The sequence below is a fragment of the Vitis riparia genome, chromosome 8, assembly GCF_004353265.1.
Source record: "Vitis riparia cultivar Riparia Gloire de Montpellier isolate 1030 chromosome 8, EGFV_Vit.rip_1.0, whole genome shotgun sequence".
Taxonomy (NCBI): domain Eukaryota; kingdom Viridiplantae; phylum Streptophyta; class Magnoliopsida; order Vitales; family Vitaceae; genus Vitis; species Vitis riparia.
Window position 1 is genome coordinate 12,413,404 of NC_048438.1, and position 15,250 is coordinate 12,428,653.

Genomic DNA, 15,250 nt, shown 5'->3' on the forward strand with positions numbered 1-15,250 from the left:
CATCAAAGCTCAAAAACCCTAGCTAGGAAGTCCACTCTTGATTTAGCATACAAAGAACTATAGAACTACTTTACACAGAAAACTCCCTTGCTTTCCTCTTCTAAACAAAGAAATCATCTTCTTCATCTTACACTTTCATTGTATAAAAGAAGCTCAAGAAATTGGGTCAACCCTCTAGTTCCCAATCTTGGAAGTTTCTAAAATGCACTAGCCACTAGCCTCCACCACCTATTGCTTCCCACATGTCAACAACAGTAGCATTCTCTTGAGAATGCTAGACCGAACAACCAAAGAAAAGCTTCTTTCAGATAGATCCCCCACCCACCTAGCCCACCAAAATTTTGTACGTCTACCATTTTTAACTTGAAAAGCTATCTTGTGACTAAAATCCTCCCACCTTTTTCTTTTGTCCTTCCAAAGACTCATACTAAAAGTCTCCCTCACCTCATAATTGTTCTAACCCTCAACTATTTCCCTAAACTTTCCTTGGATGATCTTCCTCTAGAAGCATTCTTGTTTAAGAGCAAACCTCCACAACCATTTGCCAAGTAAGGCCTGATTAAGAATCTCTAATCTTCTAATGCTCAACTCTCCAAACTTCTAAGTGGAAGTCTGATGGCTACAAACCTGAGGATGCTCAGATCTAAGGCTAAAGCTTTGCAAACCTAATTTTACTTCAGATTCATGCAATCTCTTCTAAGAAGCCTCAGAATTGATGAGATCTGTGTTTTTTTCTTTGGGGTGGCAACTTTGATGTTATGGGGAGGAGTCGTTTTGTGGTGGAGTCCAAGTCGTTTGAGATTGAGGTTGAGGAGTTGGGTGGAAAGTTGAAAGGATGCATATGGGAGAGATGCAGGGGCTTTGATTCTTGGATTAGATTTGGGGAGGCTAGCCTTCGTTGTCTGTTGGAAGGCATTGAAACATGTTGTAGAGAGGCGGATGATCAAAGATGGGCTATTGAATGGTTGAAGGGAAACAGAAAATTCAGAATGGAGCGACGGATGAACAAAGCAGGGAGGTTCATCCTATGCTCGGTCCGAGATATGGAAGCAAAAAGATACAGCATCATCTTTCCTGAAGGGAAGGGTCAGGCCAGTGGATGGAATTTGTTGGCTGTAAGGTTGAGAGGGCTGGGAGTGATTCCGACAGAAGGATTAAAGCCCACCAATATGCCAGAGGCTCCGTTGAAGCAGAAGGGAGTCCTGAAGGTTCAGTGGAAGGAAAAGAGGGTGGAAACGAAATCTTATGCAGATGCTGTTAAATCGACTCCGAGAAGGGTGGGTGAGTCAGTGTGGTTAGAGGTAGGGGATAAAGGGGTGCGTGGTAGACTTGAGCATCTGAAACATTGTCTAATAGGAAGGTGGGGTTCTATCTCAGCTTCTTTTCCTGAATTGGATTACGTTAGATTTTGGACCCGCCATAACTGGGAGGTTAAGGGGAAGTTGTCTATTGTCGGGTTGGGTAGGGGTATTATGTTGTTTGATTTCGAGCAGGCTCAAGAGGCTGAGAGAGTATTGGTTAGAGGCATAAGGAACATTAAGGAAAATTGGCTTTTCTTGGACAGATGGAATCCTGAGGTGGGGTGTTCCCTTAAGGACTCTTTTGCCGCAGAGTCTTGGGTTAGGGTGGTCGGGCTCCCACTCCATCTCTGGAGTTTTGAGGTGTTTAAAAATATTGGAGATGGGTGTGGAGGATTTTTAGCAGTGGATGAAGGTACCAGGTCTATGTCTGAGTTGCAATGGGCGAGGATTTTGGTAAAGCGTGTGGATTGAGAGGTCCCTAGCTCTGTTCATATTGTTCTGGGGACGGGGTGCTTTTCCCTTCATCTATGATGGGCACCTTGGTTCTCGCAGGTGGTTTCGGCGGGAAGCGGCTCCGGGAAGGGTGGGTCAAGGTCAGGGGAAGAAGACGCTGGGTCTCATCGGGTGGATTGCTGTGGGAGTCAAAGGAAGGGGGTGGAGCAGTTGGGGGTGCAGGTGGAGGTACAAGACGTGACGCATAATGGAGGAAATCCACTTCTTCACTCTGATGAGGCCCCTGCAGAAGGGACTGTTGAGAGGAGATGGGTTGATGGCTCAGCCGTCCTAGTGGGAGGGGGTAGGGAGTCTCCTCTTATCGGTATGGACATCAGTGGAAGTGGGCTGGCTGGCCTTTGCAGGAGCTGCGGCCCGTCAGCTTTGTTCTGTGGGGAGGCCCAAGACTGTTGTCTTGTTAGCCGGGTGGGCTTGGGCTGGGTTCCAAGGCCCTTCTCCCTTTCCTTAAGTGATGGTGTATCGGGTGAGGCCTGTGGGCCAGGTCAAGCTGAGGAGGGGGCCTCTTATGGAATCAAGCCCCCAGTCTCGCTTCCTAGGGCTCGGGTTCTGCAGCCGCCTCCCACATCCAAAGGTGCAAGTCAAGTCACAAGAGGAGATGACGATCCCCTCGTCGGGTCGCCGCCGCATCCAACATCCAATGGCGCAAGTGTTGCAAGAGGATTTGACGATCCCCTCGTCGGGCTGCCGCGAGACTCGATGACGCGAGTTTCCTCTCTGTTGATGGATCGGGGGCTCGTGACTGACGAAGCTCTTTGCGAAGAGGCTTCCAGGTACGCTGTCCTCTGTCATATTCCTATGGGGGGTCGGGATTTCTCTTCTCCTTCTTCTTCTTCTTTCGGACGGATGCCGTTGAATGAGGGGTCCATCGGGGTTTCGGTTTCTGAGGTCAACGAAGAGGAGCAGACTCCGCTGAGTATCATCCTGGCTGACGGTAGCAATGGGGTGCTAGCCCCTAGGGGAGAGAAGCTAGTGGTTGGAGAAGGTCGGGGGGAGGAGTTTGAGGGGATGCTTTAGGATCTGGATGGGGGCCGGTGGGACGACAGTTACCTGGCGAGGTTTAGTAAATTCTTGGGCTTCTCCACGGACGGTTTTGAAGGCGAAATTTTAAATCTGCTCCTAAGGACTAAGAGAAGAAGAGAGCAAAATTTGAAGAAGGGCTCGGTAGGGACCACTAAGTTTGACAGGGAATTGAAAAAACTTGAGTGGTCTATCAATTACTCTGGGGCAAGAAAGGAGAATTCTGTGGCCAGAGTTGGTGGGGATAGAATCTCGACAGTTAGATGAGGCTAAAGATTCTATCCTGGAATGTCAGAGGGGCTAATGACAAGAATAAAAGGAAGGTTATCAAGGCCCTAATCAGATCGCAAAAGGTGGATTTGGTGTGCTTGCAGGAGACCAAAATCCAAGAAATGTCCAAAGGGGTCATTCACAGTCTTGGCGTGGGAAGATTCTTAGGATGGGGAGCTGTAAATGCAAGAGGGGCAGCTGGAGGGGTGGTGGTGTTCTGGGATAAGAGAGTGTTGGAGTTAGTAGGCCTGGAAGTGGGAATTTTCTCAATCTCGTGTCGTTTCAAGAACTGCGAGGATGGGTTTATGTGGTTTTTCACAGGGGTTTATGGTCCTACTACGAAAAGGTATAGAGAACCTTTTTGGGAAGAGTTAGGTGCTATTCGAGGTTTGTGGCCTGATCCCTGGTGCATCGGTGGGGACTTCAATGTTATTAGATTTCCCAGTGAGCGGAGTAGAGCAGGAAGACTGTCTGGCTCTATGAGAAGGTTTTCGGAGGTGCTAGATGAGTTGGCTTTAAGAGATTTGCCTCTTTAGGGGGGTCCTTTTACGTGGAGTGGGGGGTTAAACGGCCAGTCCAGGTCAAGACTGGATCGTTTCCTGATTTCGGAGGAGTGGGAAAATCATTTTGGTGGAGTTTCTCAATGCATTCTTCCTAGGCCTGTGTCTGACCACTCCCCAATCCTGTTAGATGGGGGTGGAGTTAGGAGAGGTCCTATTCCTTTCCGTTTTGAGAATATGTGGCTGAAGGAGGAAGGTTTTAAGGAGCTTCTGAAGGGCTGGTGGCAAGGTTTTAATTGCAGTGGCTCTTATAGCTTTGTCCTCTCAGAAAAACTTAAGGCTTTAAAAGTTAAGCTGAAGAATTGGAATAAGGAAGTCTTTGGTAAAGTGGGGGTGAATTTGAGGATGGCTTTGGGCAAAGTTTCTTTCTGGGATGAGCAGGAGAGGCAGAGAACATTAAACGAGCAGGAGTTAGAGGCTAGAAAGGAGGCCAAGGAGGAATTTAAAAAATGGGCGATTATGGAAGAAATCTCGTGGAGGCAGAAATCAAGACAAATTTGGTTGAAGGAGGGAGATAAGAACACGGGATTCTTTCATAAGATGGCGAACTCTAACAGTAGAAGGAATTGTTTGAAAAAGATTAAAGTCGGAGGTATCTGGCTTTTAGACGATCAAGATATTCAAAGGGGAGTGGTGAGGGCCTATCAGGACCTGTTATCGGACCCTGGTGGCTGGCACCCAAGTATGAGCAGCTTGGAGTTTGATAGAATTGGTAGAGAGGAGGCTGCCAGGCTGGAGGAGATGTTCTCCTTGGAAGAAGTGTACCTGGCCCTTTCGGAGCTGAACGGGGACAAGGCTCCTGGTCCGGATGGATTTCCCATTGCCTTTTGGCAATTTTGTTGGGATTTTGTCAAAGACGAAATAATGGGATTCTTTAAGGATTTTTTTGAGAGGGGAAAATTCGTTAAAAGTCTTAACTCCACGTTTCTGGTCTTAGTTCCCAAGAAAGGTGGGGCTGAGGATTTACGTGACTACAGGCCCATTAGCCTGGTGGGTGGGCTGTACAAGATTCTCGCCAAGGTTCTAGCCAATAGGCTGAAGAAAGTAGTGAGTAAGGTGGTGTCTCCTTCCCAAAATGCCTTTGTTGAAGGAAGGCAAATCCTTGACGCAACGTTAATTGCAAACGAGGCCATAGACTCGCTGCTGAAAGGGGATGAAGCTGGTGTGTTATGCAAACTTGACCTGGAGAAGGCTTATGACCATATTAACTGGGACTTTCTAATGTCAGTGATGCAAAAAATGGGTTTTGAGGAGAAGTGGGCTGGCTGGATCAGGTGGTGCATCTCTACTGCATCCTTCTCAGTTCTGATCAATGGCTCGCCAGCGGGTTTCTTCCAGAGCACCCGAGGGTTAAGGCAAGGGGACCCTATTTCCCCCTATCTATTTGTCTTAGGAATGGAGGCCTTAAGCTGCCTCATTAACAAAGCAGTTAGGGGGGGCTTTCTTTCCGGATGCAGATTAAGGGGCAAGGGTGGAAATGGGATTCAAGTATCTCATATGTTATTCGCGGATGACACGCTGGTCTTTTGCAAGGATTCCCAAGACCAAATGGCTGTCTTAAGTTGGCTTTTAATGTGGTTTGAAGCCATTTCTGGTCTGAACATCAACTTGGAGAAGAGCGAAATTCTGCCGGTGGGAAGAGTTGAGAATGCTGAGGCCTTGGCCGCTGAATTGGGCTGCAAAGTGGGTTCTCTTCCTTCCACCTACTTGGGGCTGCCTCTTGGTGCTCCTCACAAATCGGTGGTTGTGTGGGATGGTGTGGAAGAAAGGATGAGGAAGAGACTTGCTTTGTGGAAGAGACAGTTCATTTCTAAGGGGGGGGAGAATCACGCTCATCCGGAGCATTTTGGCTAGCATGCCGATTTATCTTATGTCCTTGATGCGTATCCCAAGGGTTGTAAGATTGAGGCTTGAGAAAATCCAAAGGGACTTCCTTTGGGGTGGGGGTGCGTTGGAAAAGAAGCCTCACCTTGTAAAATGGGATGTGGTTCGCTCTCATAAAATGAAGGGTGGCTTGGGGATCAGAAATTTTTCTACCCTCAATAGGGCCCTGTTGTGTAAATGGAGCTGGCGCTTTGCGGCTGAAAGGGAGTCTTTTTGGAAACTTATTATCAGCACGAAGTATGGGGAAGAAGGAGGGTGGATCTCTTGTGAGGTTAGGGAAGGCTATGGGGTGAGGTTGTGGAAGGAAATCAGAAAGGAAGGCGGGCTGTTGTTTAAAACGTTTCCTTCACCGTAGGGGATGGTAGAAGGGTGAAATTTTGGAAGGACATTTGGTGTGGTAACATTCCCCTTTGTGAGGCATTTCCTTCTCTGTTTGCTTTTGCGGGTTCCCAAGATGCGTGGGTAGAGGATTGTTGGGATTCTATGGGGGATGTGGGGGGATGGTATCCTCGTTTTACTAGATCATTTAATGATTGGGAGCTGGAGGCGGTGGCGAGCCTCTTTTCGGTCCTTCAAGGTAAGAGACTCAACGTTGGGATGGAGGATAGTGTGGTGTGGAATGCTGCTAAGAATGGGATATTCTTTGTAAAATCCCTATACAATACTCTTGATTCTGGTGGTGCAGTCCTGTTTCCGTGGCGAATCATTTGGAGCCCTTGCGTGCCTACTAAGGTGGGTTTTTTTGCTTGGGAAGCTTCTTGGAGGAAGGTTCTAACCCAAGATCATCTCAAAAGGCGGGGCTGGTCTCTAGCAAACAGATGTTTCTTATGTTGTGATGATGAGGAGACAATTAACCACATCCTTATCCATTGCCCCAAGGCGAGGGTGCTGTGGAATCTTGTGTTTACGTTGTTTAGAGTTAATTGGGTCCTTCAGCTCACGGTTAAAGACACTCTCCTTGGCTGGTCCGCTTCCTTTGTAGACAAGAAGCGTGGGAAAATTTGGCGGGCAGCCCCCCTTTGTTTATTTTGGACGATGTGGAAAGAAAGAAATAGGATAGTGTTTGATAATGAGGCTTTGTCGATCCAAAGATTGAAAGTCTCCTTCGTTTGTAATCTTTTCTCTTGGACGAAGTCTTGGTTAGATGGAGAGCCCCGTTCCTTAATTAGCTTTGTAGATTGGTTGGGCTCTAATTGAGGGTTGGTGAGTGTAAGCTTCTTTGTGCTTTTTGTTTTTGGGGCTTCTCGTGTATACTCCCTGTATGCTTCGGGTTGCCTTCTTGCTACCCTCTTTTAATGAAAATTTTTCTATGTTTATCTATCAAAAAAAAAACTCTCCAAACTTCTTGTCTTTGCAAACCTTAGACCAACTCATTAAATGCATCTCATTAGCTTCCCAAATATTTCCTCAAAAAATCTTTCTGAATCCTTTCTAATCTGATCATCACTTTCTTGGGCATGACAAAAAGGGACAAAATAAATTGGTAGCTATAAGAGAGTACTCCTTAAAAGAACTAATCTTCTTATTTTTGACTACTACGTCTTCTAAGAAGCCAATCTTCTATTAAACCTTTCCTTTACAGAGTCCCATACAACATAAGAGTTATAGGGCACTCCCAAAGGCAAACCAAGATAAGAATGGGAAGCCACTCAACCTTACACACAAACAAACATGTCGATCTACCCACATCCTCCACTTCCCCCACTATAATGAGTTCACTTTTTTGCAGGTTTATCTTCAAGCTTGACACAACCTCAAAGCTTATAACTATCTACCTCCAATATCTTAGTTGATTCAAATTGATCTCACCAAAAAAACAAAAAACAAAAAAAAAAAAGAACAAAAAAAGTATCATTCACAAACAAGAGATGGGATACTTGGAAACCTTCTAACCTCCCTACTCAATCCTCGAAATCATACAACTTAGAGCTTCCTTAGCAATCACAAAAAGAGTAGATGATTGGGGAGGATCACCCTGCTTCAAGCCTTTAGATGTCTGAAAGAACTCTAAAGGGGAACCATTGACTAAGATTAACATCCTTATGTTAGAAATGCAAAAAAAAAATAAAAATCCACTTTTTCCTTTTTTCTACCAAACCCCATCTTTTCCATCACAAATAGGAGAAAGTTCCAATCAACATGGTTGGAAGAGATTTGACACTGTTTGGGAGGAATTGGGGACCATTAGGGGGCTTTGGAAGAACCCATGGTGTATTGGAGGGGATTTCAATGTTCTCAGATTCCCAAAAAAAAAAAGAAATTGCGGTAGAATTTTGTTCAACATGAGAAGCTTTTCAAATTTCATTGAAGAGTTTTTCGTAGGTTGATCTACCCTTATCAGGTGTGGCTCTTTCACTTGGTGCGAGGGGGCTAAATAGACAATCAATGTCGAGAATTGATCGTTTTTCTAATACAACGCAAACCCTTTTACCAAGGCATGTATTGGATCATTCTCCTATTCTATTGGAGGGAGGTGAGGTGAGAAGAAGTAAAACCCCGTTCAAATTAAAAAACATGTGGCTTAAGGTGGATGGGTTCAAAGACTTGGTGAAGAGATGGTAGGAAGGTTATCGGTTCAATGGGGTCTTCTAGCTTTATTTTGGCTTCCAAGCTGAAGGCTTTGAAGGAAGACATCAAAGTTTAGATTCTTTAGAATAAAGGAGTGTTTGGCAATGTTGTGACTCGTAAGGCTTGTGCTTTGGACCAAATCAAGTTCTAAGATGCCAAGGAGAGGGAAAGTCATCTTACTACAGATGATATGGATGCTAGAAGACTAGTAGTTGAAGAATTCAATTATTGGGCTGTTCTTGAAGAAACCTCTTGGAGGCAAAAGTCCTGAGAGATTTGGTTGAAGAAAAGAGACAAAAACACAAGTTTTTTTCACAAAATAGTCAATGAAAGGAGCAGTAGGAATTTCATTGGAAGAATCAGGATAAATGGTGAGTGGGTAACTAAAGAACCGGAAATTGCAACAAAGATTGTTCATTATTTTAAGTTGCTTACTTGCTTCTATCAAAACCTGTTGGGGAGTGGAGACATAGTATAAATGGTCTACTTCTCAAATCGTTGAGCATTGAGAACTCTGTCAAGTTGGAAGAGGGTTTCACGAAGAATGAGGTCTTTGAGACTCTTATGGACTTGAATAAGGATAAAGCCCCGGGACCTGATGGTTTCTCCTTGGTTTTCTAGCAAGATTGTTGGGAGTTGGTGAAAGAGGAGATAATGAGCTTTTTCAAAGAATTTTAGAAAGGGAAACTTCTGTGAAAAGTTTAAACTCCACCTTTCTAGTGTTAATTTCGAAAAGGGGTGGAGTTGAAGATTTGAAGGATTTTAAGCCCATAAGTCTTGTTGGTAGTTTGTATGAAATTTTAGCCAAAGTCCTAGCTAATAGGTTGAAGAAGATTATGGGAGACTTGGTGTCGGATTCGTAGAATGCATTTGTTGAAGGGGCGACAAATTTTAGATGTTGTCCTTATTGCTAATGAAGCCATTGATTCAAGATTGAGGAGCCGTATAGGGGGGATTGTGTGCAAATTGGACATAGAAAAAGTTTATGACCATGTAAATTGGAGCTTTCTTTTGAAGGTGATGGGAAAAATGGGCTTCGATCAGAAATGGATTGAATGGATTCGGGTTTGCATTTCCACAGCCAATTTTTCAGTTTTGGTTAATGGGGTTCCTCAATGTTTTTTTCAGAGTACAAGGGGATTGCAATAGGGGGACCCTATCCCCTTACCTCTTTGTGTTGATTATGGAGGCTTTAAGTTCTCTTTTGAGAAGGGCAATGGAGGATGGCTTCATCTTAAGCTTTAGGGTTGGAGGGGGAGGTAGAGAAGGAGTTTTATCTTCTAACCTCCTATTTGTAGATGACACTCTTTTGTTCTTTAATCCTTGTCTAGACCAGCTCACTTATTTAGCATGGGTTTTGCTTTGGTTTAAGGCTTCTTCAGGTCTAAAGATTATCTCGAGCAAGTGTGAGCTTATTCCAATAAGAGATGTCCCTAATGTAGAGGAACTAGCTTTGGTAATGGGTTGTGGTATAGGAAAACTACTGGCTACATATTTGGGCCTACCCCTTTGTACTTCCTTTAAGGCTAAAGATGTTTGGGATTTAGTGGAGGAAAGGTTCTTCAAAAGATTTGCTCTTTGGAAAAGGCAATATCTATCAAAAGGAGGAAGAATCACGTTTTTTTTTTTTATAGATAAACACAAAAAAAATATATATTAAGAAAAAATGGCGCTTAAGAGGCGACCCAAAGCATACAGGGAGTATACAAGAGTCGCCAAAAGGCAAGAACAAAAAGAAGCAAAAACTCACCAACCCTCATCAAGAATCATGTTATTGAATAGTACTTTGTGCAGCCTCCCAATTTACTCCGTGTCCCTTTTCATTATTCCTAAGTCGGTGGCTAAGAGATTAGAGAAAATCCAAAGGGATTTCCTTTGGGGAGGAGGTTCTATGGATAAAAAAACTCATCTTGTGAATTAGTCGACAATTCACAAAGATAAAAAAGGAGGAAGTCTTGGTATTAAGGATTTATCTACTATCAACAAAGCTCTCTTGGGTAAATTGTGTTGGAGATTTACCTCGGAAAGGGATATGTTGTGGAGAAAACTAATATATGGAAAATTTGGCGGAGAACCGAGAGGTTGGTGCTCTCAAGAAAGGAGAGAAGACCATGGAGTTGGCTTGTGGAAGTCAATTAGAAAAGTATGTGGAACTTTTAAAGCCAAAAAGAGATTGAGGTGGGCAATGGAAAAAGAATCAAATTTTGGGATGACGTGTGGCGTGATGATATGCCTTTGAAGAACTCTTCTCAACTTTCATGATTGGGAATTGGATGTTGTAAATAATTTTTTTCTAAAACTTAGTAAGTTTGGTAGATTTAGAGAAGAGGAGGATAAAATGGTTTGGAAAGCTAGCAAGAATGAGGTGTTCTCTGTGAGGTCTTTCTACAATGCATTGGAAGATAAGGGTGAAGTGACTTTCCCTTCAAAGATAATTTGGGATTCTTGGGCTCCTACCAAAGTGAGTTTTTTTCTTGGGAAGTGACTTGGGACCGGATACTATCTATAGACCAGCTCAAGAAGAGAGGATAGGTTTTGGCAGGTTTTCGTTGTACGTGTAAAGATGCGGATGAATCGGTTGAACATCTTCTCATCCATTGTGGGTAGCTAGAGAGTTATGACACCTTCTCTTCTTCTTCTTTGGCATTTCGTGGGTTCTTCCTTTTTCTGTTAAGGATTTGTTGGAGGGATGGCACGGTAGCTTTGTGGGTAGGAAAAAAAAGGTTGGTTTGGAGAACAACCCCTCTTTGCCTTTTATGGATAATTTGGAAGGAGCAAAATCAAAGAACTTTTGAAGGGGAACAACACACCATCCAAGCCCTCAAGAATTCCCTCATAACTAACCTGTATATATGGTCTCAAGGGTTCATTCTAGGAGATGGGCAGGAAAGCCTAACCTCTTTATTAGATTTTATAGAATGGTCAGGCTCTTCTTTTTAAAGTGGGTTTGTAGCTACTATAGCTGGTTTTTGGTTTCTCACTTGTATACTTCCGGTATACTGTATTTGTCACTTTAATCTGGCATCCTTTTTATATTTATTAATATACATACACTTATTTACCTATCCAAAAAAAAAAGACTGATTACAAATTTTTCAAATCCCTATTAAGGGAAGAAAAAAGAAAGCTCATTAAATGGAAAATGTGAAAGAGCAAGCAGAAAACAGAAGATAGTAACACAAAGATCCAAATGGCAATAGAAACAGAAAAAAATAAAGAAAAGAAAAAAAAAAAAAAAAAAAAAAAGAGGAAAAAGAAAAACAGAAGATACTAAACAGTGTAAACTTAGAGATTAATGTGTCACATAAAACCCTGATAAAAAAAAAATGGTGTCGCATAAGACTAAATGCATACCTTTAAAGAGTGATAGAGCAAGGATCTCGAACAGTAATGAAACTATAATAGAGAACATGATAAAAACCTGTTGGCAAAGAAAAATTATGAGGGGACGACTTAAAACTGTGTAACAATGTTTAAAAAAATAATCGATTTCTCTTTTTTCCACCCTTCTTTTTTGACAATTTGATCAGTAGCAAGATCAACAAATACATAACAAGTCATGAATAAAGGCTTTCATTTTTTCCAATTGAATGGTACTTAATTGAATTATCTTTATTTAAGGGAGAAAGGCTTTCTTAGTCTTCTTCTTCTTCTTCTTTTCCTTTTCCAAACTTCTTTTTTCGTTTTCCCCCCTTTTGGAGATTAAGAGGTTGAGGAAATAGGATAATGCCATGGGCCCTAGGAGCTCATCATTAGTTGTATTCTAATATATTCATCTCAGCAACTACTGAGCCTCAATGGGAACAAAAGAAAAATGGATAGGTTGGATAGGTGGTTCTAATAGCACATGAAACAGAGAAGGTATCTAAAAGAAGGTGCCAAGGTTTTCGATTTTACATGATATATCCAAAAGCAGACTTCACCAACATCTCACCAGGTTCATTGAAGTAAAATCTTGTTATAGCATACCAATGATTGGATGGAACCTTAGGGTGATAGCAACAGGAAATTTGAGCTAAGTTAGCTAACTGCGATGGTGTGAGGTGGTGGAAGCGAGGTTATGCTGACAGTTGATATTATGGTGAGGAAAAAAAAGGTAGTGATGCTGACATTGATATTGTGGTGGAGGCAGCAGTGGCGGTGGTATAATGCATATAGTCATGGTGTCTATGGTAGTAGTGATGCCAATGGTGGTGGTGAAATTACATGGTAGTGAATGTGGCAATGGTGGTGATGGTTGTAGGGATGTCTGTGGTTATGTGGGATCCCCCTTAAGTCTTGATGCAGTTTTGTTTCATATACTTAAATAGCTCCTTTGTTGTTATTTCCTCTTCCCACTATTTCATTTTCCTTTTTCAAGAGCTTAAAAAACAACATCATACTTTCTAGCTCCAATTTCTTAATTTCTTGAGAATAGAGGAGATAGTTTTATGTGCAACATGCAGATGCCAAATAAATGAGCCTAGTTAAGACATTGATTTTTTTCCCCTTTTCATAATTCATTAGAAATTGCATCAGAATGACAATAACATAGTCTTATAACAATTATATCATCATCTGTATTTGATCAGGTGCACAAAATATCAAGATGACTTTCCTACCAAAAACCAAAAAAATAGAAATACCACATGAATATGCTCAGTGGTTTGAATCTGATAACTTACTGAGTACTTATTCGAACCTATCTGTCTCTCAAAAACCCTGAAGTAGTATAGCAAATACAGTCCAAACATCAGTTCTGGTGTAGATGAGAAGGCAAAAACTGAGACAATTAGCTTCCAAAGCTGAAGCTTTTTGAAAATATCCTGTAATGCAGAAGAAAACATTTACATGAGGCATCATAATTATAATTTCCAAGTGATCTGCATTTTTCAAAGAAAATCCAAATATTTGACCCTAATATATTAATATATTACCATTCTATCAAAAAATAATATACCACCCCACTTTACAAGGGCAACTAAATGGATGGATGCATTCTACGAGTGGGAACCACAGTAACAAAGCGAAGAAAAAAGTGAATGTGGATCCTTTTGGGTGCTAAAAGTCAGTTACCAAATAAACTCAAATCCAGAGATCTAGGGAAGTTAAGAACAGTTCACCAAATCAAAATAATTTTTTACTTCTTACTTTTTGGGGGGTTTGGCTAAAAGCAATACCCAATTGAACTCAAAGAGATGACTAGGAAAACCTTTTTTATTGTGTAGATGAGAGACAAAGAGACCAAAAGGTTTCCCCCTTTTGGTTGGTGCTCTTAACATATTCTCTGTTTGTCTATCTAAAATAAATAAATAAAAGGGGTTATTGTTGGAAAAATCTTCTCGTTTTGAAGGTCCATTTATTTCATGGAAATTTTCTAAGGAATACTTGGAATTTTTTTTTTTTTTTTTGATAGGTAAATAAGTTTAATATATTAAAGGCGCTTACAAAAAGGCACAACAAAGTACACACGGAGTTTACAAATCTGGCCCAAAGGCAAGCACGAAAAGAGAAGAGAAAGATAATTATTGTGGGAATACTGAGAAATATTATCACATCTCTTTATTTATTGTGGGAAATATAATTAGCATCTTGCATTGACGTCTTATCTTTTCCTTAAAGAACTATTTTCTGTTGAAACAAGTTGCATCTTAGGAAAGAAGTATAAATCATTAGCAAAAGGACATCAAACACCCCTGTACAAAGTTCTACACATCTTTATCTAGTACCTAAACCAAATAGTCATTTTTCAAATAATCTATATACATATATATACACATACAAACGTTTACAAGTGTAATAATGTCCTACAGACACATGTAAACGCACATGTAGCAAAACTACATTCATAAAGATTTTTTTTTTTTTTTATAAGTAACATTCATAAAGATTTATGGTTTAAATGAGAGATTTCTCCATTTTGAGGACCTTCAACTGATTCTAGTAGAAGGTCCCCTTCACCCTTCCACTCAACAGTTTGTCGAAGGCTATGGGTTTTAGTAGTTGAATTGGCCCCTCTTATCAGGGTTTTGAGAAAGACAAGAAGGCTTCACACTGCTACTGAAAAGTGGCGGATTCCAAAAAAAGGTGTAGATCAAGAGGAGAGGGACTGAATCATGAAATAAGGAAATCATAGTTAGTGATTCAGTCCCCCTCCTCTTAATCTACACCTTTTCTTAGAATCCACCACTTTCCAGTAGCGATTTACAGGTTAAAGATCAATCCACATAAAAGCGAATTGATTCCAATAGGGGAGGTTCCTAATTTTGAGGATTTGGCAAGGGTGTTGGGTTGTAAAGTGGGTTCTCTCTCCTGTTATTTGGGCCTCCCTTTAGGAGCCACTTTTAAATCCCCTTGTGTTTGGGATGTAGTGGAGGAGAAATTTTAGAAGCGACTCACTTTGTGGAAGAAGTAATACTTATCAAAAGAAGGGAGATTGACTTTGTAAAGAACACTCTTTCTAGCCTCCCAATCTACTTTATGTCCTTGTTCATCATTCCTCGCAAAGTGTGCTTAAGATTGGAGAAGATCCAAAGAGACTTTCTTTGGGGGAAGGAGAGCTCCAGAGTAGGCCTCATTTGGTGAATTGGTCTATTGCTTGCATGGAGAAAAAGGACAGGGGCTTGGGCATAAAAAATCTTTCCATGTTGAAGGACTTTCTCGGAAAATGGTGTTAGAGATTTGCTTTTGAAAATGAGCCTTTTTGGAAATAGGTGATTATAGGGAAATATGGAGAGGAGAAGGGAGGTTGGTGTACTGGTGCTTCAAGAAAAGGTTATGGGGTGGGTCTTTGGAAGACCATCAAGAATGGATGGATGGAGTTTAGAAAAAGGGTGGCTTTTAAGGTGGGGAATGGGAGATGAGTGCAATTCTAGAAGGATAGGTGGTATGGAGAGAATTCCTTGAAAAGAGGTTTTTCCAAGCTTGTACTTGTTAGCCTCTTCTAGAGAAGTTTGGTTAGCTTAATTATGGGATTGGATAGGGGAAGTGGGTCACTGGAACCCTATTTTCACAAGACACAACAATGATTAAATGGACAAGTTCTTAGAAGGGATGTCATGAATTAGGAAACTTGGAGGGAAAAGTTCACTTGGTTAAATGGGATGCGATCTGTACAGAAAAACACAAAGGAGGGTTAGGAATAAGGAGAATAGCCAC

At 41.7% G+C, this 15,250-nt stretch overlaps 1 protein-coding gene across 1 annotated transcript in view; it reads right to left on the minus strand.

Moving 5' to 3' along the window:
* LOC117920277 (rhomboid-like protein 20) overlaps positions 1-15,250 on the minus strand; it is a 28,067-nt gene that overhangs the window by 7,536 nt on the left and 5,281 nt on the right. Inside the window, exons 3-4 of the mRNA XM_034837709.1 lie at positions 12,778-12,918; positions 11,468-11,534 (exon numbers count right to left, since the gene is read on the minus strand). Coding sequence (XP_034693600.1) covers positions 11,468-11,534; positions 12,778-12,918 — 208 coding nt within the window. The remainder of the gene's footprint in view (positions 1-11,467; positions 11,535-12,777; positions 12,919-15,250) is intronic.